This window comes from Mchenga conophoros, linkage group LG4 (assembly GCF_057382185.1).
Source record: "Mchenga conophoros isolate Kocher_MC1m ecotype Shallow Benthic linkage group LG4, M_conophoros_male_GT1.1, whole genome shotgun sequence".
Taxonomy (NCBI): domain Eukaryota; kingdom Metazoa; phylum Chordata; class Actinopteri; order Cichliformes; family Cichlidae; genus Mchenga; species Mchenga conophoros.
In genome coordinates, this window is record NC_140529.1 from 24,052,930 (window position 1) to 24,080,346 (window position 27,417).

The 27,417-nt window shown below is 41.4% G+C and overlaps 1 protein-coding gene across 1 annotated transcript; it reads left to right on the forward strand.

Annotated features, from left to right (window-relative positions):
• The first annotated feature begins 197 nt into the window (after window positions 1-197).
• On the forward strand, window positions 198-27,402 carry mosmoa (modulator of smoothened a). Its single transcript, XM_085271151.1, has 3 exons — window positions 198-1,240; window positions 16,547-16,759; window positions 26,893-27,402. Exons 1-3 carry the CDS (start codon window positions 1,135-1,137, stop codon window positions 27,075-27,077), a joined length of 504 nt encoding a protein of 167 aa, XP_085127277.1. The 5' UTR covers window positions 198-1,134; the 3' UTR covers window positions 27,078-27,402.
• The last annotated feature ends 15 nt before the right edge of the window (window positions 27,403-27,417 follow it).

A 27,417-nucleotide genomic window follows, 5' to 3' on the forward strand; every position in this document is an offset into this window, starting at 1 on the left:
AATATGTTCACAGTTTGCAAACAAATGATTCCTCTCATACATCATAAGCTGCCTATTATAGGCTAAAAGTATCAGTATCGGTATCGGCAGTACTCGCTCTGTGTTTACTTGGTATCGGTTCCATGCCAGCATTTGCAGGATCGCACAGCACTATTTTCAGGACAAAAGACCCCCAGTCTTCACACAGTATCGCGAGATACCTCCCCACCGAACGTGAAGACACCGAGGTGTGTGTGTGTGTATGTATGTGTGTTTGTGACGCTGCGTGGGGGTGTCCGCCTGATGTCATTAAGCAGGAGGGGAGGTTGAGCTAGCGGTGGGCATACGGGTGGAAAGCATAACAATAACGTCCAGGCTAGGACTCACAGCGTTGCTTTTGCATTGAAATACGCAGTGTTTTAAACTCCGGGCTTCCCATCACCGTGGTCCGGAGCAGGAGAACACAGGAGTCGGGTAGAGGCTGGCAGGCTAACGGACCGAAAGCACCAGATGCTATTCCAGCGGAGAAGGAGAACGGGGTCCCAGCAGCAGCAGAGGGTGATGGGTTCTCGTTTCCCTGACGGGTAACAACAAACCTGAGCTAAAGACAGAAATAAACGCGGATATTGCCAAGTGAGGGGAGCTTTCTTCTGTTCTCCGGCACCTCCGTTTGTGTGACATTGTTCCTGAAATGCTAGCGCAGTTGCGGTCTCGGCCGTCGAGCAGCCTCTGGGCCGCAGCTCGGCACACCGAGCCCGAATCTGGGAAATAGCTAGCTAGCTGCCTGCTAGCCGCAGCTGTACCCCGATGCCGCTGCTGCTGCGGCTGCAGCTGTTAAAACGGATCCAAAAAACAACTCAAGCTGTTTGGGGGCTCGGTGCTGATTAAATTATCGTTTTACATTAGCGAGCTACAGCAAGCACTTGAGATGTGATGCTTTTGTGCCTCGTATTTGAGCCTTTTGTAGCTGGAGGCTTTCGCTTGGCTGACGCGAAGGAGCTAATGTTGCTGCAAAATGCACAGCAGAACCACAACAGCAGGCTCCTGTTGAAGGGGGCGAGGTTGGACTGATAACGGCCACGGTGTCTCTCAGCACCCCCGGAGTCACATTTTGGACATTTTCCCACGTCATTCACAGCTTTCTCGGCTGGCGACATGGATAAACTAACGATCATTTCGGGGTGTCTGTTTCTGGCAGCAGATATCTTTGCAATAGCCAGCATTGCAAACCCGGACTGGATCAACACCGGTGAATCAGCAGGTAAACAAGGCTGGCCATTTAAAGCACTTTTGTGGGAGTGTGTGCGTGTTCTGTCTTTACATTGCAGCAGTGTGTGCCATGAGGTGAGCTAAAGAAAGAAATATCCCATTGTGTGTGCAAGGGTTTCATCTGCAGCAGCATCTTTTGTCTTTCACAGCAGCAGCAGCATTGTTTGTAAAGCTGATCGGTTTCATAATTGATTAATCAGCACTTTGGACCTCCGACATAGACTTGTCACTACTTGTTCTTTTCAATCAATCATTGAGCCTATATAGTGTCATAAATATGTCCATCATGAGATTGAGGGATGCTCCTGTGTACATCAATATCTACCTTGTTGACAGACAGCTGATGTTTGCATAGCAGTGGTTTATATTTAGTCATTTTTGTAGTGAATGTTTCCCTTTTTTTATGACAAAAAGGAGAAATAAATAACAGAAAAACATTTTTTAACAATAGTGTGTCACATTGTTTTCCAAGCATAAAATCCACCTGCAAACAATTACATGAAATTCACAAAGAAAGTGCAAGATATTTGAAAAGCTAGAGCTGGAGACTGTTTCTTTAGGAAAGCTGTAGAACAGCTGGCTGATGAAATGGTGAGCTGAGTGTGTTTTTAAAAGTAATTTATCAAGGAAGAAAAGACAAATTATTGCTTGGACCACCTTGTAAAATCAGCCATGGATTCCTTTTTTTGATTTCAGCATCTATAAACTCAGCATCTTTAGATTAAAAAAAATCCAGTCATGTTATTGCTTACATATTACTTTCAGACATTAAGAAGATTCATGAAGCACTAAAAGTAATCCTGAGTTAATGCACTTGACTTGACTTTTGAAGCGACCTCCGTGTGATCAGTCCCATAGCCAGCATGTTTATTTGTGGCGCTCTGGCTGATTTGGGATGGAAGCACGTGCTGTTCGGGCCGTTGACAGACAGCTGCTACTCTTTGTTCCCTCTGCAGGATGACAGCTTAGTAACTGGGTCATGGAGGGTTCATCATCCACCAGTACACATGCACACTGCGTTTGCTTGGTGGAATAATTAATCTGCAAAAAAAAAAAAAGTCTTAATAGGATGCTGATGAAATGAGGACGTTGTCTACAGTGACTTCAGTTTGATCGAGCTGCGTAATTGGTCTCCAGTGCAGTTTAGTTCTGGACACTTTGTCTCAGTTCATCTATACTTAGCACACTGCAGCCACAAGAAGTGTGCATGGTGACTGCACGCTGAGATCTTCACTTCTGTACCTGCATGTGATGAAAGTTGAGCCATTGCTATATTTGAAGTGGAGGATTGTGATGAGTGTGGGCGTTGTTATTGGGGTGGATGTTGTACAGTGATCAGGTTCCCTGTTGCTGTCACTCTTCTCACTTCCCTTCACAGGTATCACATTTCTCTTTGATGACTGAGATGTGGCCACTCTTGGATGGTTTTATGTGGCATGTGGGTGATAAACCACTCGTGTTCATCTTTTTCACATCTTTTAAATTGTTTTTTTTCTTGTCATTTTAATAATATATGAAGCATTTGAAATGCATAATAGGAGCTTGACGTAGGTTTACAATGAGTGTTAGTCAACATTATGTAATGTCTTTTCAGTAGTTTCCCACAGATTTGAATTCTCTTTGTGAGGGTAGCACAGTTTTGTGAGTGTTTCAATGGAGGAGGGACAAGCACACTAAACAGTTCTGTTTATTAGGGCTCCTTGATTATGGTAAAAGTATGGTAATCATAATCTGAAGTATTTTGTTCAGTGTTGGGATTGCAGTTATTTACCATCATATAGGCGTTGGAAAAATGTAGCTTTAATCTGTTTGTCCACTTCGGGGTTGTGAGTGGGCTGGATTCTGTCTCAGCTGTCCGTAGGATGACAGGCAGGAATGCACCCTGGACAGGTCGCCAGTCTGTTGCAGGGCATTCATGCTCACATTTAATTCAGAATCCTCAATTAACCTAACCCATGCATGTCTTTGGACTGGGAGGAAGTCAGAGTGGCTGGAGAGAACCACCAACCAGACTGGATTCAGTACCAGGAACTTCTGGCTGTGATGTAACCTTGCTAACCACTACACCGTTGTGCTTCCTGCAATTTCTTTAGTCTTTTAATTATATTTCAACAAAACTAAAAATTCTACTTAAAGGCAAAATGAGCACATGATTGCAAAACAGTGTCATTTTCATTAGAATTTAATTTGATTAAATACACAGCCTTACAGTGGATTTATGTCTCTGTTCCCAAATCTGTAAAGACCACTTGCATAGGCTATTTTGTAGGTTCTATATAGATTCATTTCAGATGTGTGTATTAAGCTTTACTTGGATTGGATTGGTTGGATTTAGCAGCTTTAACAACTTAAGGAGTTATACTCCTTAAGTTTAGAATTTGTTTCTAACAAACCAAAATGTGGTTCTGTTTCTTAATATACTTTTCAACACCTTAAGGATGCTTATAACCAATATGTAGTTCAGTTTTATTTTTATGCATACATATAATTGAAGGCACTTTATATGGTAAGGTAACCTTGTAAGATATTAGAGATGGGACAATCAGGTGATCCTCTATGACTAGTAATTTGGCAACAGTGGGGTGGAAGAACCCCCTTTTAACAGGGAGACACATTCAGCAGAACCAGGCTCAGGAAGGGGGGACAATTTGCTGTTATCTATTGGGGTACAGAGAATAATACCAATAGAACCAATTGCAGTAGTCATGTAAATCCTGATATTATGGTTTAGAATGAGACAGTTATTCATTACCACAATGGTGTTATAATTAACTGCACATCACTATATCAAAGTGCATTATTCCTACTCTTTCACTATACCAACTACAAAAATGAACACACATGCACGCCGGCACTTTCAGTGTATGTGGGAAAACTGAACATGCTTGTCATCATAGACACAAATCAAACCCCTTTTAGCCCAGTGGTTCTCTGACTTCTTCTGCAGGCCCTCCCCTCTCAAAGATTAAAAAAAAATGTTCAAACTACTCTTTCCCATCCTTACAGTGAACCAATATAAACACACGCTTGCATTGCACATATAAAATTTCAGTGTGTGAAATTACTGGAAAAGGGAATGCAGAACAAATTGTATTGTAAAAGTCGTGTTTTACCTAGTTTGGCTTCATTCTTGCCCACACTAGGGATCATCATTTTTCATTGATTTTTCTCTGGGAACTATTTGACTATCCATCATTAACATCCTTCCAGGCACCAGTTAAAAATATTTTAGGCAGAAAATGGTCTCATGAAGAATTTTTTATTGTTATGTAATGTATAACTTGAGTGTTTGAAAGGCTCTGTGGTCTTTCAGCGTGTATGAGATATGCAGCATTACTTTTTGTGGTTTTTCTATTTCTATCTGACTTTTGGTGTTTGTTAATTTGCCTTAGGGCTACTTGTCATGCCTTAAGCAAACTTGTCCATGCCTTGCTAGCAGTGCAGAGCTTTCTTTAACATCAGTGCCTCACACTGATCCCTATACAGTGGGGCAAAAAAGTATTTGGTCAGCCACCGATTGTGCAAGTTCCCCCACTTAAAATGATGACAGAGGTCAGTAATTTGCACCAGAGGTACACTTCAACTGTGAGAGACAGAATGTGAAAAAAAAAAAAATCCATGAATCCACATGGTAGGATTTGTAAAGAATTTATTCATAAATTAGGGTGGAAAATAAGTATTTGGTCACCTCAAACAAGGAAAATCTCTGGCTCTCACAGACCTGTAACGTCTTCTGTAAGAAGCTTTTCTGTCCCCCACTCGTTACCTGTATGAATGGCACCTGTTTGAACTCATCATCTGTATAAAAGACACCTGTCCACAGCCTCAAACAGTCAGACTCCAAACTCCGCCATGGCCAAGACCAAAGAGCTTTCGAAGGACACCAGGAAAAGTATTGTAGACCTGCACCAGACTGGGAAGAGTGAATCTACAATAGGCAAGCAGCTTGGTGTGAAAAAATCAACTGTGGGAGCAATCATCAGAAAATGGAAGACATACAAGACCGCTGATAATCTCCCTCAATCTGGGGCTCCACGCAAGATCTCATCCCGTGGGGTCAAAATGATCATGAGAACGGTGAGCAAAGATCCCAGAACCACACGGGGGGACCTGGTGAATGACCTGCAGAGAGCTGGGACCAAAGTAACAAAGGTCACCATCAGTAACACACTACAACGGCAGGGAATCAAATCCCGCAGTGCCAGACGTGTTCCGCTGCTGAAGCCAGTGCATGTCCAGGCCCGTCTGAAGTTTGCCAGAGAGCACATGGATGATACAGCAGAGGATTGGGAGAATGTCATGTGGTCAGATGAAACCAAAGTAGAACTTTTTGGTATAAACTCAACTCGTCGTGTTTGGAGGAAGAAGAATACTGAGTTGCATCCCAAGAACACCATACCTACTGTGAAGCATGGGGGTGGAAACATCATGCTATGGGGCTGTTTTTCTGCCAAGGGGACAGGACGACTGATCCGTGTTAAGGATAGAATGAATGGGGCCATGTATCGTGAGATTTTGAGCCAAAACCTCCTTCCATCAGTGAGAACTTTGAAGATGAAATGAGGCTGGGTCTTCCAACATGACAACGATCCAAAACACACCATCCAAAACGCAACAAAGGAGTTGCTCCGTAAGAAGCATTTGAAAGTCCTGGAGTGGCCTAGCCAGTCTCCAGACCTCAACCCCATAGAAAATCTGAGGCGGGAGTTGAAAGTCCGTGTTGCTCGGCGACAGCCCCAAAACATCACTGCTCTCGAGAAGATCTGCATGGAGGAATGGGCCAAAATACCAGCTACTGTGTGTGCAAACCTGGTAAAGACCTATAGTAAACGTTTGACCTCTGTTATTGCCAACAAAGGTTATGTTACAAAGTATTGAGTTGTATTTTTGTTATTGACCAAATACTTATTTTCCACCCTGATTTACGAATAAATTCTTTACAAATCCTACCATGTGGATTCATGGATTTTTTTTTTCACATTCTGTCTCTCACAGTTGAAGTGTACCTCTGGTGCAAATTACTGACCTCTGTCATCATTTTAGGTGGGGGAACTTGCACAATCGGTGGCTGACTAAATACTTTTTTGCCCCACTGTATATAACTACAGGACCTCCCAGGAGTCTAAACCATTGCCTTCCTATTTTCAAAAAAAACCTGGACAAACTAAATATTTTTGGACAGCACTACTATGCAAATGAGACAAAAATGTAAGATCTTCTAGTAGCTTCACACAGCCATAACCTTTCATTTATGTATTTAAAAAAAAAACAAAAAGAGAGAAAGAAAGACCTGAGTTTATCAGTGTATTGTGAGCTGTTGCCATTAATTGGTCTACCTCGTACAATACCTTGTGGCATTATTTGAATCTAAGGAGTGAGAATCCCTGATAACTCCTCACATTCCAGGCAGCTGTGTCCTTCAGCTTTGTTGTTGTCTTATCCGAAAGCTCAGTGCTTCCCTTAAAGGACCTCGGCTTGCCATCTTTAGTGTATTTGTACTCGGAGCACTGAGAAACGGTCGCATTGACCTTTCTCAAGACATATGGAAGTTTTGCCTCCGTCTGTCGTGTGAAGGCATGATGAATAAGCGACTTAACATGTCCTCAGAAAATCATTTGGCACAGATTGCCTCTTCTTGTTATTGCCTGCAGTGATTGCAGTTGGGTTTGGTTCACGTAAAGACAACCCCCCTGTAAAAGTGCCCAGTACGAGGGTGACCACTGTTCTCCCTCAGCACTGCAGACAGAGAGAGTGGATCCTTGACTTTGTCCTCATCTCAGTGTGATATTCTCAGGCCGTAACAGCAGAGGCTGATTTCCTGCAACGAGCTTGAAGACAAAGCCATTGTTACAGCAATGTCAGACACAAACTGTGACTCTCAAGAGCTCCGCCAACGACTGCCCTCCTGCAGATACTCGTCACTACAGTGGATGTCTTTCTCTTGAGCCTGAGTAACCTCTGAAAGAGTGTGTGCAACTCGCACTTAAAAATGCATAACACCTCTGTGGTTCAGGATGCCGGATCCAAAGCCGTTGATGACATACGTACCATCGTTTTTAACTTTAATTTCAGTCTCAAACCTTAAAGGCAACCACTTCACAAAATCAATTTTGTACAAGTGCTCTTGTCAGTAGAGCGCACCAACACTTACCGTTCCAACAAAACTCTTTCCTGAGATTACTTTGGATGTGTTTTATTGCATGCAGTTAGCTACTGAATGAGCTGAAATAAACAAAAAGTCCTGTTGATGTGCTCAGAAGGCGGTAGTAATGACTTATCAAGACTCTTCAAGTAAGTTCCTGACACATGCATTTACGTTTTTATCATCATCACTTATTGTAAATAACCTACCCACTACAGGAATTTTCCATTTAAGCATGAGATGTTTATATTACCCCTAAGTGCCTGATAGTCAGTATCACTTATGTAATAATAAACAGACAAATTTATTTTCGACTGCATCAGCTCTAATATGCTTCTGTGGGTTTTGATTGTGCTCGAAAATCTAAATGGACTATGTTTAGAGGAGTTAATGATGGTTTAAAGTGGACTGATTTCAGCAACTTGCAAAAAAAATCACGAAAAAAAGATTGTAAAACCACAAACAATTACATAACACTGAAAGGCTACAGCAATGCTTGGCAAAATTACAGTATAGTGAGTCAAGTGCCGAAGAACTGCTGCTGTAATTCTGACAATACCTAAAATAGATGAAATGAGAGACTATTAAATCCTGTTATTTTAGGTGTCTCTTTTCAAAGCACAAGGACACACAGTATCATTGATACAGAGCAACTGAAACCGGTCTGTCCCATTCTCCAGTTACAGGGCTGCAGTGCCAGCAGATTTGACCTGCAGTTTACCTGAAATGTTGGAAGGACACAAACACAGCTGCAGAGGTGGGAGATGTGACCATGTTCACCACCTTCAGGCACCGAATGTGTAGTCTTGAGGCATATAACTGAAGGCGATACATTTTTTGTAAACAAGGATCTACATGGCTACTTATTCTTTTATAATTTAATGACCTGCTTCCTGGAGAAATTGACGTGGTAACTCATTAACAATTAAAGTGTATATATAGGATGCGGCAGCTTCAGTTCTTGTTCAAGTGACTTGTTTCACAAAACTTTACATAAACTTTTTTTGATGATGACAGCTGAGGTGTGCTGCAAAGCAGCAGCACCCTATAAATTACATCACAGCCCTGATCAGTTCACGGCCTTTAAGCTATGTCCATACAGGAAGTGATTCACAGTAGCGTGGAGGACCGTTAGACATCTTTAAGAGACTACATGCAACTGCAAAAAAACCCCAAAACGTTAGCAATATGAAGTGAGCAATTAAAGTGACTACTAGTGACAGTGCAGAATACTGGTGATTGACATATGACCTTGTACTAAATACATTAGAGGGTTACCTTGGCAACCAGAGTCTGCAGTATCCAACTGTCACCTTGGCATCGCTCCCTTTGTGCACACAGCTTTTCTTTCTCCCCCCAAAAAACTATGTCGTCTCTTACGCCATAACCTTATACTTAATCTGACATGCACCTAACTCATTTAACTACACACTGGGTTGCCGCAGCCCACAACGACTGAATGATGTGGAAGGTAACTGCAGGAGGTTAAAAAGGGGTTTCCAGTTGAGTGATGACGTACATTTCCTGCAGAAAAATACGCCAAATTAAAAGTAAAAGGTGCCTCTTTTGAGATGTGGTGGTTGCAGCAGTAAGACGCAACTTTTACTTTTGCTCTTTTCAGCTTTGCTACAGCTTGGAGAGTGTCTGGGGACAAGTCACCGTAATTGCAAGCTATGGGCGGCAGCGGCCAAAGCAATCCAAAGAGGTTTTTGGTGCAGCACTGTATACTTTTTTGCAACCAGTTTGACCTGACAACTACAACAACCAGCAGGTGTTTTCCTAGCAACTGGTAGTTATCAGGGAGTCAGTGATTGGTCTCTGGGGCCTTGGGTCCTTCTGGTTAAAAGTCAAAATGATTCCAAATAATAAAAACACACTAGCAATCACTTATTGGTGGGCTGATGGTGTCCTTTTTATATTACTGAGCGTTTTGTAAATGTTTTATTTTTTTAATTATTTAAATTCTTTTAAATTTACTTTGGATGGTAAGGTTTGTCCATTTAACATACAGTCATTGTTGACTGTGGTAGTGAGGAAGGTCTTCATGAAAACTGCTTTGTCAGGCTGGTGTTTAAGTTTGGGGATTTATGTAATTTACTCTAATTTCTCTCTCTCTCTTGTTTTTTTTTGTTTAGTTTTTTTGCAGCTACGAGCATCGTTTTATATTTTGAGAAGTGTTTTTCTCTTTGTTTACGCTTTGGGTCATACGTTTTCATTCATGTCAGTGTTTGTATCCCATTTGTCGTTGGTTTGCCTTGGTTTACATGTGCGTTTGGGCCGCACACAGCTGTGCTCCACTGCCCCTGCATGTAAGTGGGCACTGGAAAAGCCTCCAGCAGCAGCAGCAGCTGTTGACTGCCTTGACTTGCCTATTTGACGCCCACCACAGTTCAGAGGCCTGTTTGACTCATCCCTCCAGAGCTTACAAACATCAGCTCCCCCTGTGCTCTACTAATGACAGCATCATCATGCTGAAGATAAGCAGACACAGCGCTCATTTCCTCTCATTTGGCCCGAGACATGGTGAGAGGAGTGTTTTGATCATAGCGAGCACAGAGCTGACTGCGGGGTAACAGGGCGTGATGGGAGCGTGAATGTAAGCAGGGCATCAAATGGAGAATTAGCCCATTATTTTCCTCTAATGAAAGTGGGCAAAAGCCACGTGAGAATTGTTGGCGTTTGATTTATGCCTGTTTCTAGCAGGGCGAGGATGTGTGAATGTTTGCTCCATCTTGTATTCACTTTTAATTGAAGTATGTAGTGTGACTCATGAATTCGAGCCTCTGTTTCCTGTCTGGGTGTAATCATCTTCTAGTTCCGGTGGGCTCTGACTTGAGAGCCCACCAGGCTGTCTTGCTGTGATGTGCTTAATCAGCCGAAAGAAACGCACATGCACTCGCTATGTGGCACAAAAACTACAGCTGCTCAGGCTTCGTTCTTAGACTGCGATCTCTCTGCTCAGCATTATTTATGACCCCCCCCAGCAGAACTGTGACTTTTTGGCACCGGTTTTAAAGAAAGTTTAATGTGACTTTACCTTCCTATAGCACCTTCAAGTTGTTTAATTTTCACTCTGACCTGTTCTTATCTTGGCTTTGCAGCTATCTACTTACTTAGGTAGATAGCTGCTTCTTTTTTTTTGTAATTATTACTATGTCATCTTTTAGTATTAGTAGTGGACGATCCCCTTTGCTCTTATTTTGAAAGTTTAGCCTCTGCTAGCCAGTCCTGGCCATTATAGCTAATATATTCAGAATATGTGAGACACTCAAATCTCCTGTTCCACCATCTTGGACTCCATCTGTAGACAGTAGTCCTTGTTCTGTACAGGAGAATTATTGGGAACTAACAAGAACCTTGAGCAAGTGGAGAACAGTTCATGTGCTGCTCCACAGAGGAGAAGACTCTTTAAATGCATTTATTTATTTTTTGACTTGCTGTCTAGGTCATGTGGAAACATTGCTTTGGATGAAAAGAGCCTTAGGTCTGATTAGTGGTTTCCACAGCTGCCAAAGCTGAACTACTGTGTCACATTTCTTTTAACATCAAACGCACACAAAAAAACCACAAAACCTTCGAGTTGAAGTTGCAGATATGCTGGCTGTAACAGCCAAGAACCGTTGTTTGCAGAACTTTTTGACATGGACTAAATCAACTAGTTTTTCAACCACAAGATTGATTGAAGTTGATGTACTCAGCATCACAATATAGGGCACGTAGACCCACGCTGCAGCAGGTTAGTTTTTTGCTGAACCCAGATCAGCTCTTGACTTCAAAAGGAGGCCTAGTGTACTTAATTCCAGCTCCATTTTCCATAAGCTCTGTTAGCAAAGCTTTGCATTGTTCACAACTCACAGCGATCCTTATTTGTGTTGGTGCCGCTCGTCAGTTGATCCACCTGAAATTTGCAGCGGTTTCTTGTTGGTGTGTTTGGACAAAGTTTGAGGTAGAACATCATGTGGTATCTTCAGAAAAAAGCTGCGCAACCCGTTGTTGCTTTATAACCGTTAAAGTTTAAACTAGAACAGTTTGTGCGCCTGTTTGTTGAATTGTTTACCTGTGTCCATGTACCATTGCGTGCCTGCCTGCTGTAGGGCAGAAATTCCACAGAGAGCTTGTGAAACAGCAGGAGGCCAGAGGATCCTGGGGAAATGGTCGTAAACCGGTGCCATTAAGATGTGCTATCAAACGTTGGCCTAATGCTCTGCTGTTCACAGCACCAGTCCTCACTCACCTTCTGTTCTTTAATTTGTTCAAGGTTACTCTATAATAGTGAACTGACTTGAGGAATAGACTGTTGAGTAAGCTGTGAGCCATTCAGGTGCCAGTTTTGTCATAAACCCCGACCTCCTGCTTTTCTTCTTCTTCTTCTTTTCGCTGTTATTACGTAAGTGTTCTGCACAGTGAGAACTAAATTGCCAAAGCAATAAGGCAGACTGCGGGGTAAAATTGAAGGCAGAAAACAACATTTTTACTTGGTGGAATGAGGCATATGTTTCATCGGTGGTGTTCCAGTGTGGATACCTCTCTCTCTGGAGCTGTGAGTTTTATAATGCAACACTTAAAGACTCCAGAGGCGTTTCTTTTGAGCCACTGGCATTGTTTGTGTGGGCTGGGCTGTGTTTGATTGTTGGCGTAAAAGCTATGCTTTCGTTTGCTGTTAAAAAGGGTACAGGATTTCCTCTGGACAGCCTGCAGAGCTTACTACGCCCCCAGGGTCAACAAGAGCACTTCCCTCACACAGGCTGTTTGGATTCAAGCACTTAAGCATCATATATTTAATATGTACCAAGGTTATAAAATGTCTAGATTTGGGTGCCAGACGAACAAAGTGCCACACTTGACCTTCTGAAATTCCAGCTTGCATACTTGTCTCACGCTCGCGTCCACCCACCTGCCGAGCCACAGTTGAACTTTTATGATGTCGCCCACACAGCCTTGCCTTTTCACTGAATGGGGTTATTTTGTGGTCAGTGTTTACCACTGCTTTATTTTTCTTTTCTCAGATTATGTCCTAAAACAGCAGAGAAAATTATCGTAGTATTATTCTGAGCATACTTTTCACCACCAGAGCTTCAGCTAACAATTACTTAACTTTCTTTTAGCAGTTTTACATATACAAATGGTGTTTTTATTTACTCTCTAGAGATTTGGCCTACAGTGGTGCTCTGAAGTTCACGGTTACTTTTTGGAGGAAGTTTTACAAAGACATGAACGAGAGACACGGCACACAAATAATCCTGAAGAAAAATCTGTGGCAGAACTCTGAGCCAGGCAACCACCGAACTGGCAAACCCATACTGAGGCTTTTGTATTTATTTTAGTAAAGATGTAACTGTGATTATTGTATTGTTGGCTTACTGTAGCCATAATGAGCTAGGAACACTGATCAGGGCTTGGGAGGTAGAATGTGCCATCTACTAAACGGAAGGCCAGTTGTTTGATTTCAGGCACCTCCAGTCGACACGTGAAAGTGTCCTTGGGCAAAAACATGAAGTGTGAGTGTGTGCATGATTGTTATAAATCCCTTTAAGGCACTGATTAAAGTGCTTTATCAGTTTATTTGTTAAAAAGCAAAAAAAAGTAAACTACACAATTATTTTGTCCATGTTGCAGAAAGTTAAATCTCAGTGTTTGCTGTTTTATGCGGGGGGGGGGAATCATTATTTTCACCAAAACAGTCATTTTTTCCAGAAACCCAACTCGCAGAAAAACCCACCCAAAGCTGTTTGGATGACTTAAATCGAAAGAAGTCTCAGTGTTGTCTGTTATTTGTAAAGGTGTTGGCGGACAAAGAGTGCTCACAGGGAAGAACAAATATTATTTCACTTCCTTTTGAAGTACTTTTTCCTGGCTCATAATTGGTCTTTAGGGGGGGTGACTACACATGAAAGCATGATTGGTCCACATAGTTGCAGGAACCGTGCTGCCTTATTTTGTAAAATTCCTGTTATTTCTGGCCATTTAATAAATAAATATGTATTTTATGCTTGAGTAAATGAAACCCTTCTGATTTTTTTTCTTAGTGCAAAGCCAAAACCTCTCTCGGAGGTTTCTTTGGGTATTTTTTTTTCTTTTTCTTTTTTGCTGGATGCTGGCAAAACCCTGCTTGTCTGATTTCTGATGAGCTGTCAGCTTTCTAAACACATCCCCGTTCAGTTATTTACACATGGAAGAAATTACACGACAGCTCATCACGTTATGCCAGTGTGCACTATCCTCTGATGAAACCCCACCCTGAATCCCCCTCCACCCCACAAGTCTTTCCAGATAGACACTACTTAGCCCTGCAGTCTGTCGTCTGCCCTGAACCTGTGATCAGCAAAGACCTGAGCAGTGTGACGCTGTTCTGCTTACTCAGGTAGAAAATCCCCTCGAGGATGTGCTTTTAATTGAATGGTGTCTCCAAAGTGGCTGTACTGCTGGAGCATGATCCCGCTCTGAGTACTGGCCTTCACACTCTGGCAGAGGTTTGCTAATGACTCAGCCTGAGGAGCTAATCCATTTGTCTCCCATGCCTGATCAAAGATGGATAGGTACTGTGGAACATTAGGCGATGTCATGTTTCTGATAGCAGATGTGCACTACTTAAAGTCTCTGGGCTCTAATTGTGTGTAGAAGACGAAAGATGGAGAGGGTGGATTTAAAGAGTAGGTATATTTTCTAGTCTTTAAATAAACGTATTCATATTCGACACAGTGGGTAGCTCTGTATGTTTGATTTTTTTTTTTCCTCATATTTTTGCACTGAATGCCCTTCCAATGCAATCCCAAAGGGATTTCTGGGGATCTTTTGCTTGTTTGCCGATTGTGTGATATTGAGTGTTTTAAAGCGGCTCAAAATTTGTCTGATATTATTCCAGTTTCTTACAGCGTGTCTGCGATTAGCAACAAACCTGTGTGGGATACATCCAGTAATTGGCTGGATTGATTTAGTCTTCACCCTCTCTGCTTGAGTGTGAAAATGCAAGAAAAAAAAACGTTGGCCACTTAAATAATTGGGCCCACCAGTGTGAAGAAAGTTAGTCCTTGTTTCATTTTCGTGGGTGAATTAGTGACATTTTAAGGATTTATGTTTTTTTTCCTCTCATCGTCCCTTCACCTGTTCCTTGTTCACTGTGTTCTCAGTTTACCTGCGTCACATTTTCCTCTGCAGTCAGTGATGGAGGCACTTACAGTATTTGTTACTTCTTTACTGATTACTGTCTTTACTTTCTTTTTTCTCAACTTTTTTACCCGTGGTTTCGGTCCTTCTTCTTACTGGGACTTCTAGAGGCACAGTTACTGGAGATCTATGCTTCAGCATTAAATTTACACCCTAACTGCCAGTGCTGTGCAATACTACAAATTTTGGTGTTGATCCATTACCAGCACGGCCAACATTGCCGATACAGATACAAATACTGATACTCCTATATAGGGATGGGTATCGTTTAGGTTTTATCCGATACCGGTGCCAAATCGGTACTTTTGAAATGGTGCCGGTGCTCAAACCGGTGCTTAAAGAATGGAGAACACAAAATTAGTCCAAAAACCTCTCATGTTCAGCTGGTTTTTTGTAAAAAGATAACAATGTTAGGCTTTTCTGCAGCTATGGGGCATATATGGTATCACTCTTGGCTGGAAGCGGTGCTTAAACAATGGAAAAAAACACAAACTTTGTCCAAAAACCTCTCATGTTTAACTGTTTTCCACTTTTTCTTTGGTCATTTTAGCCTTTTTGGCCAGGGTGCAGGGAGTATCTGCCATCAAACAAGAGGACAGCCGCATGTAGCTATGATGATGTTTGCTAGTTCACCTTACCTGCATTAATGTAATAACGTGGTTAGCCTACTCAATTACAATTAAATTACACACGAATAACATTAAGCTACTCACCCAGAGAAGAACGGCTGCTGCTGCATCATCATCCGTCATCATTTCTGCTACACTGGCAGGGCTAGGGGCCAGGACTCTCCTCTTCGGGTTTTTGGGGGATGTTGCACACTCCGGGTCCAATAACAAGCACCACACCCGCAGTAGATGTGCTCAGTGTGAGGTCTCGCAGCAAGCTATCAAATACGGCGCATTTCTCGGCTTTTAAAAAAAACGCTAAGCGTCGCCAGGTGTTTCATCGGATTCGAGGTGTTACCTCCTTTGACAGTATCACAGTATCAGCTTAAAGCACTTGTTGCAGGCTGCTGAGTTTGCATATTTTGCTGTGAAGTACAGCCAGACTTTTGACCGCTTTGCCTTGGGCACTTTTAATCTGTAGCTCTGCTCTAAAAGAACGTACGTACCTGGCCCCGCTTACTATCCTTGGAAACGTAAAATGATTGGCTAGAAGTGTATCACAGCTCAGGAAAAAAAAGCACCGAAATGTGCACTGCTTTTCGGTCTGGTTACTACCGTTTATGTCAGAACCGGTACCCATCCCTACTCCTATATGTAGGGGGGAGAAGTGTCTTGATTAATGAGATGAATTGTCATCAATTTGCAAATTCTGAGCATATTTTAATGATTACTAAATCAAAATAATTTTTGCTTTCCACAATAATTAGTTAATACAACAAAACACCTTTTCAGCTTTTTGTGTATTTTGAAACAGATCCTCTTGCACTAGTATCGATCCAATACAGATACCAGCATTGGCACTATCGATATTTGTCAATCCACCCACCTCTACTAACTGCAAACCTCTCTGAAACCCTGTGCTGTCAATGTAACTAAATGCCAGTTTGATGTATCATCCACTTCTATAGCTTATACCATAGCCTCTATGAAGATTCACCACAGAAGTCTGAATCAGGACTTAGTGGGTCTGTGAGGTCAGGTTTCCACGTCATTTATCATTTATTGCTGTATGTGAATGACAGTAGCTGTAATTTCCTGTTGGCTTATTTACAGATTACATCCTCTTTATGCTGGAAGTGGGAAATGAAGTCTGCAGTGTGTCTCTGTCTCCCTCCTAACTGCAACCCTGCTGTGCGAGTGATTAGCAGTGGAGCTGAAACCTTTCCCCCTCCCATAGCTTTGTAATATATTTTTGGATTCGTTAAGAGTCCTGATGCAGATCATCTGAAAACGGCAAATACTTTTGTTTCATTTTATTTATTTATTTGTGTGAGGAGGGCGACTTAAAATGTCTGCTTCACTGACCCTCGTCGTCTTTCTGCAGGAGCCCTCACGGTCGGACTGGTCCGGCAATGTCAAACGATCCACGGACGAGACCGGACTTGTATCCCACCAAGGCTGCCCCCAGAGTGGGTCACCACACTGTTCTTCATCATCATGGGCATCATCTCCCTCACAGTCACCTGTGGACTGCTGGTGGCATCACACTGGCGCAGAGAAGCCACCAAATATGCCCGCTGGATCGCCTTCACTGGCAGTAAGTGAACATTTTCCCTGAAACTGATGAGACGACCTTTAGAAATTCCCCTTCACCACACCACGTCAGTATATTTATGCATCTATGCAGAGCAGTGAATAATAAAATGGGAGGAGGTTAGGTTGAATCGATGTAGAAATTTGGTTTTAGCCGAGTCTTGCACATCCTCATTTACATGTGTGATAATGTGCACGGCAACAGAAACATCCGAGGCTACGCACAGGATATCAGTCAGTTTGTGTTTTTCAGAGTGATGCGAGGACCTGCGTGTGTGTGTGTGTGTTTTGTTGCATTTGCACATTTATGAGAATTATTTTATTTTTTATTTTGTTGCATTCTTGTCGATTATGCTTTCTCCCTGAAGCCGATATTGAGTTATGCAGTTTGTCTGGTACTTGAGTGGGTGGCCTATGTGCCACGGCAATTTTTTTTTTTTTTTTTTTTATTTTTAAAATCTCCCTCTTTGCCTTGAAATCGCAGCTCCTCTGCCCCCCCCCCCCGACATGATTTTTGTAAAGGTACGCTTCCACCATTCGATAAGAACTTCCATCTCGCGTACTGACTGTGTCTGGGCTGGTTTCGTAAGGCTGTGTAGGAGGGTGGCATTTGATTGGTCAGACAAAGACAAACCTGAACGTACTCGTACAGATGCAGCAGTGGTATGTGAAGTCACAATGCCCTGCAAAAATTGTTTGAAAGCCTGTGTATTTCTTTTTCTCTCTCCATAAACATTGAAGTTTCTTTTGCCTGCCTGGCCGATTGCGGATTCATATTTTTTATTTTTACTTTTTTTTTTCCTGATCATGTGATGAATCACTGCTTTTCAGAATCCCGATTTTTTTTTTTATTTATTTATTTATTTTTTTTAATTAATTTATTTTTTCCCCCGCTACACAAACTGCCTGTCCACTAATCACAAAACAGTGTTACATGCTAAAATGAAAGCAGTCGAGTCATTGTTTAACGACTGTACTCAAAGGAAAGTAAGAGCGTTGCCATGGCAATTGTGAGCAGTTGTTACCCCCCTCCACACCACCCTCCTCCCTTCCCATGTACAGCTTCTGCTGGGCATATTAGACAAGAGGTATATTTTTAGTTCAGCTTTAAAGCATGAAAACGTTTACCAGCAAGGAAATAAATGAGGGGAAAAAAGGTTGGAGGAGGAAAAGACTTGTGATCTATTTGAGAGATGAAGCTACGCCTGTGGCAACAGAGGGAAAAGTGATAGAAAAGCATCACTTTTTCTATTTTTAGTACCCCCATTAGTTGGCACTTTAGAGACTGATGGTCTACCTGGGATTCTCTTGTAACTCTTGAGCGGGTAAGGTGGATGAAAAGGGGAGAAAAGTGCTTGATGTTGCTGAATTTTTGCTGTGACGTCTAAAATATTTCATGTGGCTGAGAGAAGGGGGGGAGGGGGGTTAAGTGAGAAAAAAACTGGTGTGATGGTAAAGATGGCAAGCTGAGCGAGTAATCTTGTTTTTAGACATAAAGTGAGAGGTTGTTGCCCATGTAAGGATGCAAATCGAAAGAGAGGAATAAAGTGAAGCTGGTAGCAAGAAGGCAGGGCTGGTTCATTTTGGGCAAAACAGGTGATGAAGGTTGAGAGGAGGTGGGCAGTGTGTAGTGTTACTGGCTCCAGGCCATCGGGACTTGAATGGACAGCTTTGTGTAACTGGCACAGGCCCGCCTCTGTGTATCGCTGTGTGCACACCAGCAGCGTTTTCCCCCAAAATATGAAGGTCATCTGTGGGGGTGGAGTGGATGCAGAGTTATAGAAAATGTCATTGTGAAGATTCGTTAACAGTAACTGCAAACCATTCGCTAATTAATGAAGTTAGAAAATGAACAAAGCAGCCTTTTCTCTCTCTTTGGATACTATTTACAGCTTCTTCTTTTTTTTTTTACCACTTTAAACAGAATCATTCTTCTAGATTTAACACTGAACTGGTTTCCATGGATGCCAACTTTATTAAATAGCCTATTGATCCTTTTTTTTATTGTGTTTGTTTTGCAAGAGAAGCCACCCAGATCCTGCAAATTTTGAATTAAAAATCTGTGATCCATCCTGAGAAAAGTGAGTCAAGGCATCAATGTCGTGTTTCAAATATGTGAGTTGAGGGGGAAAAAAGAGGAAATCTTGTGTTCTTTCTTAAAGGGGGTTAAACTGCTGCTTATGGTCCTTCTCTGGGTAGTTGCACATTTATGTGATTCAGGTTTATGAGTTGCAATGTCAGAGCTGAATTGTGTTGTGTCTAACTGATTAAAACGTAATCTGTGACTACTGCTGGTGCACAATAAGAGATACTGTTTAAAGACCTGAATTTTTTAAAAAACCCCAAAAACATCAGCACTCAGGAGAGTCAGAGACTACCAGCAACATAAAGCAGTAGTGCTCACACTGGTGGTATGCCTGCTGGTGGAGCACTGAAGCATTTCTGATGTGGACACATGTTTCCAGGGGTAAAACTGCAGAGCACAAGAAGTTATTAGAATCTGATTGCTGAAGGAAGAACCACCAAACAAGCTTAATGGAATCAAAATTCAGGTTTGATTTATTCAGGCAGTCCTATCTGAAAAACTAGCATGTGCTTATACTCCCTATACAACAGTTCAACTGAAACATTTCACAGAAAGAGCTACTAAATTATCCTTTTAGAGCCCAAAAGATGATGCACTATATTGCCAAAATTATTCTCTCATCTGTCTTCACACACATATGAACTTGAGAGACCAAGTCTTGTTATGCTGAAACATTACGAGTTCCTTTCACTGGAAGTAAGGGGCTGAGCCCAACTCCTGGAAAGACAACCACACAAAATCCCCCCTCCACCAAAGTTTACACGAGCAGTGAGACTCGTCCATCAGGCGGCATCCTATCATGGTACCACGCTGGAAAATAAGAGACACTCATTCTCTCAGGAATGTTTGTTGAAGCAGTCTGCGTGCTTAGCTTCTTGATTTTATAGACATGTGGTCATGGAACTGATTTGAACACCTGAATTCAATGATTTTAATGAGTGAGTGAATACTTATGGAAATATAGAGTATATGCTGTGCATGAAATCTTCGTTATCTGCTGTTTGGTTGGCTCAACTCGTGCTGCCTGCTTCTAAATGACCTCTAACTTATCTTTGCAGTATCTTGTTATTTAAATCTGTCACATTTCTGATGCAAAGAGTCATCTGTTAATGAGCAGCATCGGTCTCTTTAGTGATACACTAACAAGCAAGTGCAGCTCTCATAGTTGCTGTTAGTGGTTACTGCTGCAGATTAGACTTGTATATTAGATCGTCTGGATTTATTAACACTTCAGTCTACAGCATGAAAACCGTGACACTTCTCCCCAGATGTAGGGAAAACGCTGCACCGGTGAATTCACAGAAATAATATAAATATGTTAAAATAATATTCTGAATAGTATTTTAAAAAATTAAATCAGCATCCTATAGAAAAGAAAATGTATGCTTAAGCAAGTTGAACAAGGGAGCAGAATAACTACTTGTAGCATGAGTAATGTGGTAACTGTTACTCTTTACAAGTATTTGTATTAATGATTAAATTATTTTTCTAAATCTCTGTTGCCATAAGAAAGAAAAACTGCATATTTGTCATTTGAGCAGGTTTCTGCTAATTGGAAGCGTGGTGGTTCGATCTCTCTCATTCAGTCTTATGTGTTGAAGTATCCTTGTGGAAGCTTCTAGGATGCATCCATTAACGTGTGTGTGTGTGTGTGTGTGTGTGAGAAGTTAAAAGGATTTAGGCATAGAAAGGGGTTTATGTATGAGTGAGTATGTGTAAATGGGTGAATGAGCCTTGTGGAAAGAAAGTGCTTTGAAAGCTCAAGTATTGTGCATTTACTATTTTAGAAAAGGTCCTTAAATGATTAAGTAGCTGATGGTTGTTTTTAGATATTTTCTGTCAATCAACTAAAGAATGAATCGGATAATTGCTGCAGCTCTCTTGTTTGAGTGCAAAGAATGACTGCTTCTCTGAAGGCTCCATATGTCACTGGTTGAAACACTTAAGAGAAGCTTCTGACTGAAGTGCACTTTGCTCAAGTTTTCAGGTATAACGCTGAGTCGTGTATTTTTGGCTGCCTTTTAGCTCGCCTCACGAATAAACACATGTCCGGAGTAATGAGCGGGCATGAATCTAAACTCGAATTGTGATGCAAGTTTACTCTGCTGGGATCTTTTGTGCTTGCTAACAGACGGGAGGAAAGCAAACCGGTAGGTTTATGAGTAAAACCTCATCAGATGACGCAGGAATTTTTATTCGTGATGAAAAACGGCTAATAGGAGCACAACACTGTAAAACCGGTTTATTAGTTAGTAAAATACCTGCGTGAATGTCACACTCGGTTAATCTTGTTTAGATTAAATGCAGGCGCAGTTACAGCTTGGTTGCCAACCCATAAATATTCATAGTTTTATTATATTTTTGGGGTAATGTGGCAAACAGATAGGCACGACTCACTTATTGGATTTCTATATCTTTGCCTTAAGAGAATAAAGCGTATAAAACTTTAATCTGTCTGAAATTTAAATTGCAGGAGAATCTAAAAACAGACTCTTTGCTTCATTTTAACAGTTTATAGTCAGTCTGTTATTTTATGCATATTCTACATCCTAGTAAAACCTTTAATCTGTGAATTGCAGGAATTAAGTCTCAGATTTTTCTTTTTCGGGAAACTGTATAGCGAAACATTAAAATTTGTTAATCGGTTTGTCCCAAAAAAATTGAGACTCAGATACTAAAATTAACATTAAGAAACTCATTTGCAACAATATCGATACTATCTTTGCTGTCGTGCCTCCTCCACTTGACGCAAAGCACACAGCTCCTTCCTTTGCTAACAGCTGAAGTAGTTGATGTCATCAACACTGAACAATACTTCAGGAGGAATTTAAAGAGGCCAGTAAAGCTCATGTTAACATTAGCCATTTAACTATTCGCAGTTACCCGATAGCCACATTAGCCAAATGTTATAAGCATTCGGCTAGTGGACTGCAGCTCATGGATGGAAGAGTCCTGGTGGTGTAGTCTTGTTGGTGTCACAGACACATGGGGAAGCGGCCAGGACTGTGCAGATCTGCGCCGAAGCCGTAGATGAACTGAGGAGAGAGTCCAGAGTGTGGAGAACAATTTTACCGTAATACGTTTTGTGCAATAATTTAATGGTTTAGATGCGTTAGGTACGTATTTGTTTATTAGTAAGTTCTAAAATATACTTTACCTCCACCATCTGAAATGAAATTATGTAAATCATTTTAATTAGTTACTTTAAAACTAAATCTTCTATACTTCTGTACCCCGTGATATAGAAAATGACATTGAATATTTTTCTGGGTATTGGTATAAAGTATGAAATTCTCGTTCTGTGACAACGCTGCTTGTAACCCAGTCATTAAAAGCAAGCGTTGCTGGGCAGCTATCTTGGTGTTGCCTCCAGGCAGTTATTTTAAACCCTTCTAAACTTTAATTTTTAAAGCTCACAAGGATGAAACTGTACGTATTATAATTTGTATTTAAAACGTGATGTTTTGGGGCATTTTTCCCTTTTATTTATTTATTTGGACAGTGAAGCTTTTTTTAAATAGGAAAGTGTGGCTAGAGCTTTGGGGAAGACACACATCAGATCCCTGGGTCAGAATCGAACCCAAACCGCTGCATCGTACCTCCGTGACACATGGTCACCCGCTTTTTCAGGTGAGCCAAACTGCCACCGCTTATCTGCATCTTTGTGACAGTAATGAGTTGATACGCCTGTCACCACACAATTAATGCTGTTTTGAACTTGTATTCACACATCAGTGCAAGAGCAGGACCGGCTCATATATTTCACAGTTCGGATTTCTTATTGGCTCTTCGGGGTAAACTGCCATCTTCGCCGTCTGGCATTGATTTCTATTCAGGGTGCTTTGAGCATTGCATTTCTCTCCTATGTCTGTCTAATCTGAAAATGGCTCTTTATGCTTTCACAACATGTCACATAACCTCAATAAGTCAACAGGGCTTCTAGAGTACGGACACACAACTTTTTCTAAACAACAAGGAAGTCACTCTGAACTGATGTAGGAAAGGATATCTAATGCAGTTTCCGTTTGCGGTGTTGCTGCTTCAGGCAGTGCAGAAAGAAGTGTTGATCTAAAGAAAAAAAAAATGCACAAAAATGGTGAAAAGCTCTTTGATAGATCAGTTATTTTTAATTACTTGAAGCTATTCCACAAATTCTGCACAGCCATTGATTTGGATTCAAAAACCACAGTTTGCTTTGCTGCTTAACGTCACTGTGAGTTACATAAGTTGTCTCAACTGGACCTCGAGCTTCAGTTACAACACTTTCAAAGGAAGGAAGAGAAAAGGGAACCTTTGCTATTGGCAACAGCTTTGTTATTCCATTTTTCACCTACTTCCTGGACATTTGAGTAAAACCACACGATGGCTTCATCCCTGATCTCTGCTGTGCTTGCTCTGCAGCCGCTGACTTGACCACTGTGTGTTGAGCAGAACATCACACTGTTTATTGAGAATGGTGCCTGTTGCAAAAGCAGCGATTCCCAGCATGCGGTCAACGCGCCGAGCTAATTGATCCCGCAGGGCTTGATGGTGATTGTCAGAGCTCACCAATCAGCGGAATTGGATTTGCAGAAGGAAACCAGGTTAACACAGAAAAAAAAAAACATGTCCCATGGTAGCTGAGCTCCTGTAGGGGCCTGACCTCTACATCATGTACTTGGAAGACACACTGAGACATTAAATTCAGAGTTCTCCGATATGTAGCCGTTTAATAATATAAAAAGGAAAATTATCTGGTCCTTAGCAGGTCTTAGATGAAATACAGTATATGTAATATTACACTCTCGCCATTTAACAAGAAATAAATGCAGTTGATTAACTGATCATTAGCAAGTGAGAGCTTTGGCTGTTTGCAGATCTGTAGCATTGAGGTGCCAACAGAAAGCCGTCATTGCTGCTGATGCTGGGAGGAGTTATGAGGCCGTTTTGAAGCAATTTGAAGTTTATCGTTGTGCATCGAGAGATGATTCACAAGTGAAAAATATTCAAGACAGTCAACAATCTTCCCAGAAATCCCTGTCCCAGCAAGTGTCACCCCAAGGTCATACTGTGCTTCAAGTGGCTCTGTAATTATTATTTTTTAACCTTAGTGCTACAGCTCTACTTCATCATCATCCATTTCATAGCTGCTCAGAGAAACTGCAAAAAAAAGGGGGGAAAGGAAAAAAAACCCAAGAGCTATATCTCGCTCTACAGGCCAATTAGATGTCAAAATTCATGGCAGCACAATTGGGTTACCAGAAGAAATCCTTTTTCTCTAAAGAGAAGAGGGCAACACAGGTCATACAGCAGCACAATGATCCCAAATATCAAAGCAAATATACAACCGAATTGCCTGAAAAGAAAAGAAACAAGGTGTTGCAGTGACTCAGTCAAAGTCCAGACTTTAACCTGATTGTTATGCTGCAGAGGGACCTGAAGAGAGCCGTGCATCAACAAATGCCTGTAGAGTTCAATGAACCGAAGCATCGTTGTAAAAGGAGTGGGCCAGAATTTCTCCACAATGATGTGAGATACCAATAAAGTCATTTAGAAAAGTTTTTCTTTTTCTTTTTCAAGCTATTGCTGCTAAATGTGGTTTTACAAGCTCCTGAATGCTTTTAGTTTTTGTCAACTAAATGTCATCGTAAGTTGATGAAGGTGACTAAAATCTAAAGTGTAAACTTTGTTGTGTTTTACCAGGGAAAGTTGCTCCACACAGTTTAGAAAGCATCTTATTTTCCTTGCCATCAAATGTGAAATGCATCTACTCATCTCTTCCTCCTAAATGTTGACATTTTGTCGCATTTTCATTCAACTGGGAGGAAAAGAGTCAGCTGAACTAATCGGATCACCTCCAAACTTGTCCTGCCTTTCTACACTTCTGATTGGATCTAGTCTCCCCAGAACAAATTTAATCTCGGTTTTTATTCAGTGACGAAAGTGTCAATATTTGTATGAAATCCAATTAATGTATTTGCTGTCGCACATTTTGGGGGGTTTATTTTGGGTCTATATTACGGTTGAGTTGCATTGTGGGTAAAGTAGTTGATGGGCTTTGATAAGAAAGAACACATGGAGTGGAGTTTACTGTCCTATAACTCAGCCTTGGAAAACTTTGTGTATTTGTTCTGTTCTGGTTAGTCTTCGACGGCGTTTCCTTCAGCATTGCTTTTGCTTTTCTAACTTAAAATCTTAGGACTATCTTTTCTACTTTGATGAACACGTTTTTTGTGCCTAACTAAAGGTTCAATTAGTAAATCACACCTCTCATGTAACATCTAGTGGCAGTCTCAGGAAACTACAACATCTGCAAACGTGTCATTTCCACCACAGCTTCTAACATTTGTAAATTTGGTAAATCCCTTTTCTGGATTTGACTTGACTTGCAGCGTATAAACGGAGCTGCAATGTGCTTGTTTAGAAAGCTTAAAATGTGATTACTGATCTGCACCTTTTAAGCTTGTAGAGAAATGTACTGTGTTAATCAGCCTGAGGTGGCATAAAGAGCTTGTTTATGGTTCTTGGAGGAGCATTTACTGAAACTAATGGTATATTCTGCTAGTCTGGGAAATGGTGTCAATTCATTTTGAGCTCAAGGGAAGAAGTTAATGATTTACCAACAAATAATTCACACACAAACTTTACAAACTTGAAAGCTTAAATCAAGCCCATTACTGCTGGCTGGCTTTCTTTTAGAGATTTGCTAAAACATTTAACTGTGGAAAAATGCTGCCTTCAGGTGCTGTAAGAAATATTATTTAAATATAAACGATGTCAGAATGCAAGCATAACTGGCAAAGAGGACGATTTCTGGGATTTTTGAGACACAGGTTTGGACGAGGACGTTGACATGGTTCCTTAGAAAATGTTGCACATTTATTAAGAACATCACTCAAAGTCCAAACAAAGTTAATCAGTATTTTATCAAGATTTTGATGCTGAGCTGCACATCTGTGAACAACAAACCTCTACTGTGTGTGTGCGTGCGTGCGGCTACTCTGTATAAATGCACAGCACATTAGTGGTTTCCAGCCTTTCCGTACTGTCAGTCCCCCAAACGCTCTTCGGTAATCTCATGACCTCACAGGTTTATTGAAGATGAAGGAAAAAAATCCTTTTGTCACCTGAACTTATACTTTTTATATAAGTAAGCACTGAATCAGGGTTTTTGCTTCCTCGCTGGACAGACGGACATCTCTGAGGTTTGCTGAGGATCAGGTGTCTCCTTAAATTTTTTTGAGCAGTGTATTAAAATGTGACCGAAAAGTTATAAGTTATGGCTTTTTCACTTTCTTGGTTAAGTTTCACTCTAATGATTGTAGTGCTGCGTTTACCTTGTAGTCATATATGATGTGCTTTTAAGTGTTTTCAGTGCCTGCTTCAATCTTCTGTCTATAGAAAGTTCCAGCTGCTGCTTTCATGAACATGTCTCTCTCTGAGTGTTTCATTTCTCCGATTTTCTGCAGTCAGCTGCTGTTCATCAACTGAATGTTGAAGTTTTCGGGGTATTTTCAGCGATGTCTGCGCAGCTGCCCTTTTTGTTTCCTCTTCGGAGGAAGATTTAACTAAAAATAGAAATGTCTCATTTCTACAGGAGACTAAATTTGGTTTGGGCGAGCTTGGACTCAGGCTAGTGTATGCTTGTCAGACTAATGTATAATCTATGACGCACATTAACATTACATAATTGAGTGCCTCTGCCTCTCATCTTTGTGAAAATGCAAGGCAGAATTATCTGCATGCCATGGGTCTGTTTGCTTCTGAAGGGACAATTACACCATTTGAAAGGCGGTGTTGTATCTCACTAATGAACTCCCGAAAATTGAAGTCAGTTTGAGGCTATGCTTTCTGCTCAAGCTGATGAGGTTAGGCTTAATTTTCTGAATCCACTGTGGAGAACAAAGACTAGAATAAGAGCTGACACTCCTTTAGTGTCATTTATCAGTTCAGTCTGTCCCCAGAGCTTATTTTACACACAAGATTTCAGTGCATTGAGGAAAAGCTACAGATTAATTCGAGTCATCTTTTAAGGAACTAATATTTTTCCTCTCTCCCTCCCTTGCTTCCAGTGATCCTGTTCTGCATGGCGGCGCTCATCTTCCCAATAGGCTTCTATATCAACGAGGTGGGAGGCCAGCCGTACAAGCTTCCCAACAACACGGTGGTCGGCTCCTCATACGTGCTGTTCGTCCTCTCCATCTTCTTCACCATAGTGGGACTGCTGTTTGCAGGCAAAGTTTGCCTCCCGGGCTGAGGATTCCAACGCTGTCGCCTCTGGACTGACACGAGAGGCTCTGAAAATGTCATGGGATTTAAAAAAACAAACAAACACACATGCAAAAATGACTGAAAATCAAAAACGACTAACTCTGGCCAGAAGCCTGAAACGGGGGAAGTTTCTGCTTATGTGTCGAGGGACCGCAGCACCGTGGAGTACCCAGCGACTAAAAAGACGAATAAATGAACAAAACACTTAAAGGGGACATGGACGCAAAAGGTTGGGGGAGTGCGAGGGCAGCCGAGGCTGCTGCAGCACCCTGCCACTGTTGATTTAAAAGAAGAAAAAAGAAAAAGAAAAATGGTGTCTCTCTGTT

Coding starts and splice junctions, on each gene's coding strand:
- mosmoa (XM_085271151.1), top strand. CDS start 1,135: ATGGATAAACTAACGATCATTTCGGGGTGTCTGTTTCTGGCAGCAGAT. Junction 1,241..16,546: donor CAACACCGGTGAATCAGCAG/GTAAACAAGGCT, acceptor GTCTTTCTGCAG/GAGCCCTCACGGTCGGACTG. Junction 16,760..26,892: donor CTGGATCGCCTTCACTGGCA/GTAAGTGAACAT, acceptor CCTTGCTTCCAG/TGATCCTGTTCTGCATGGCG.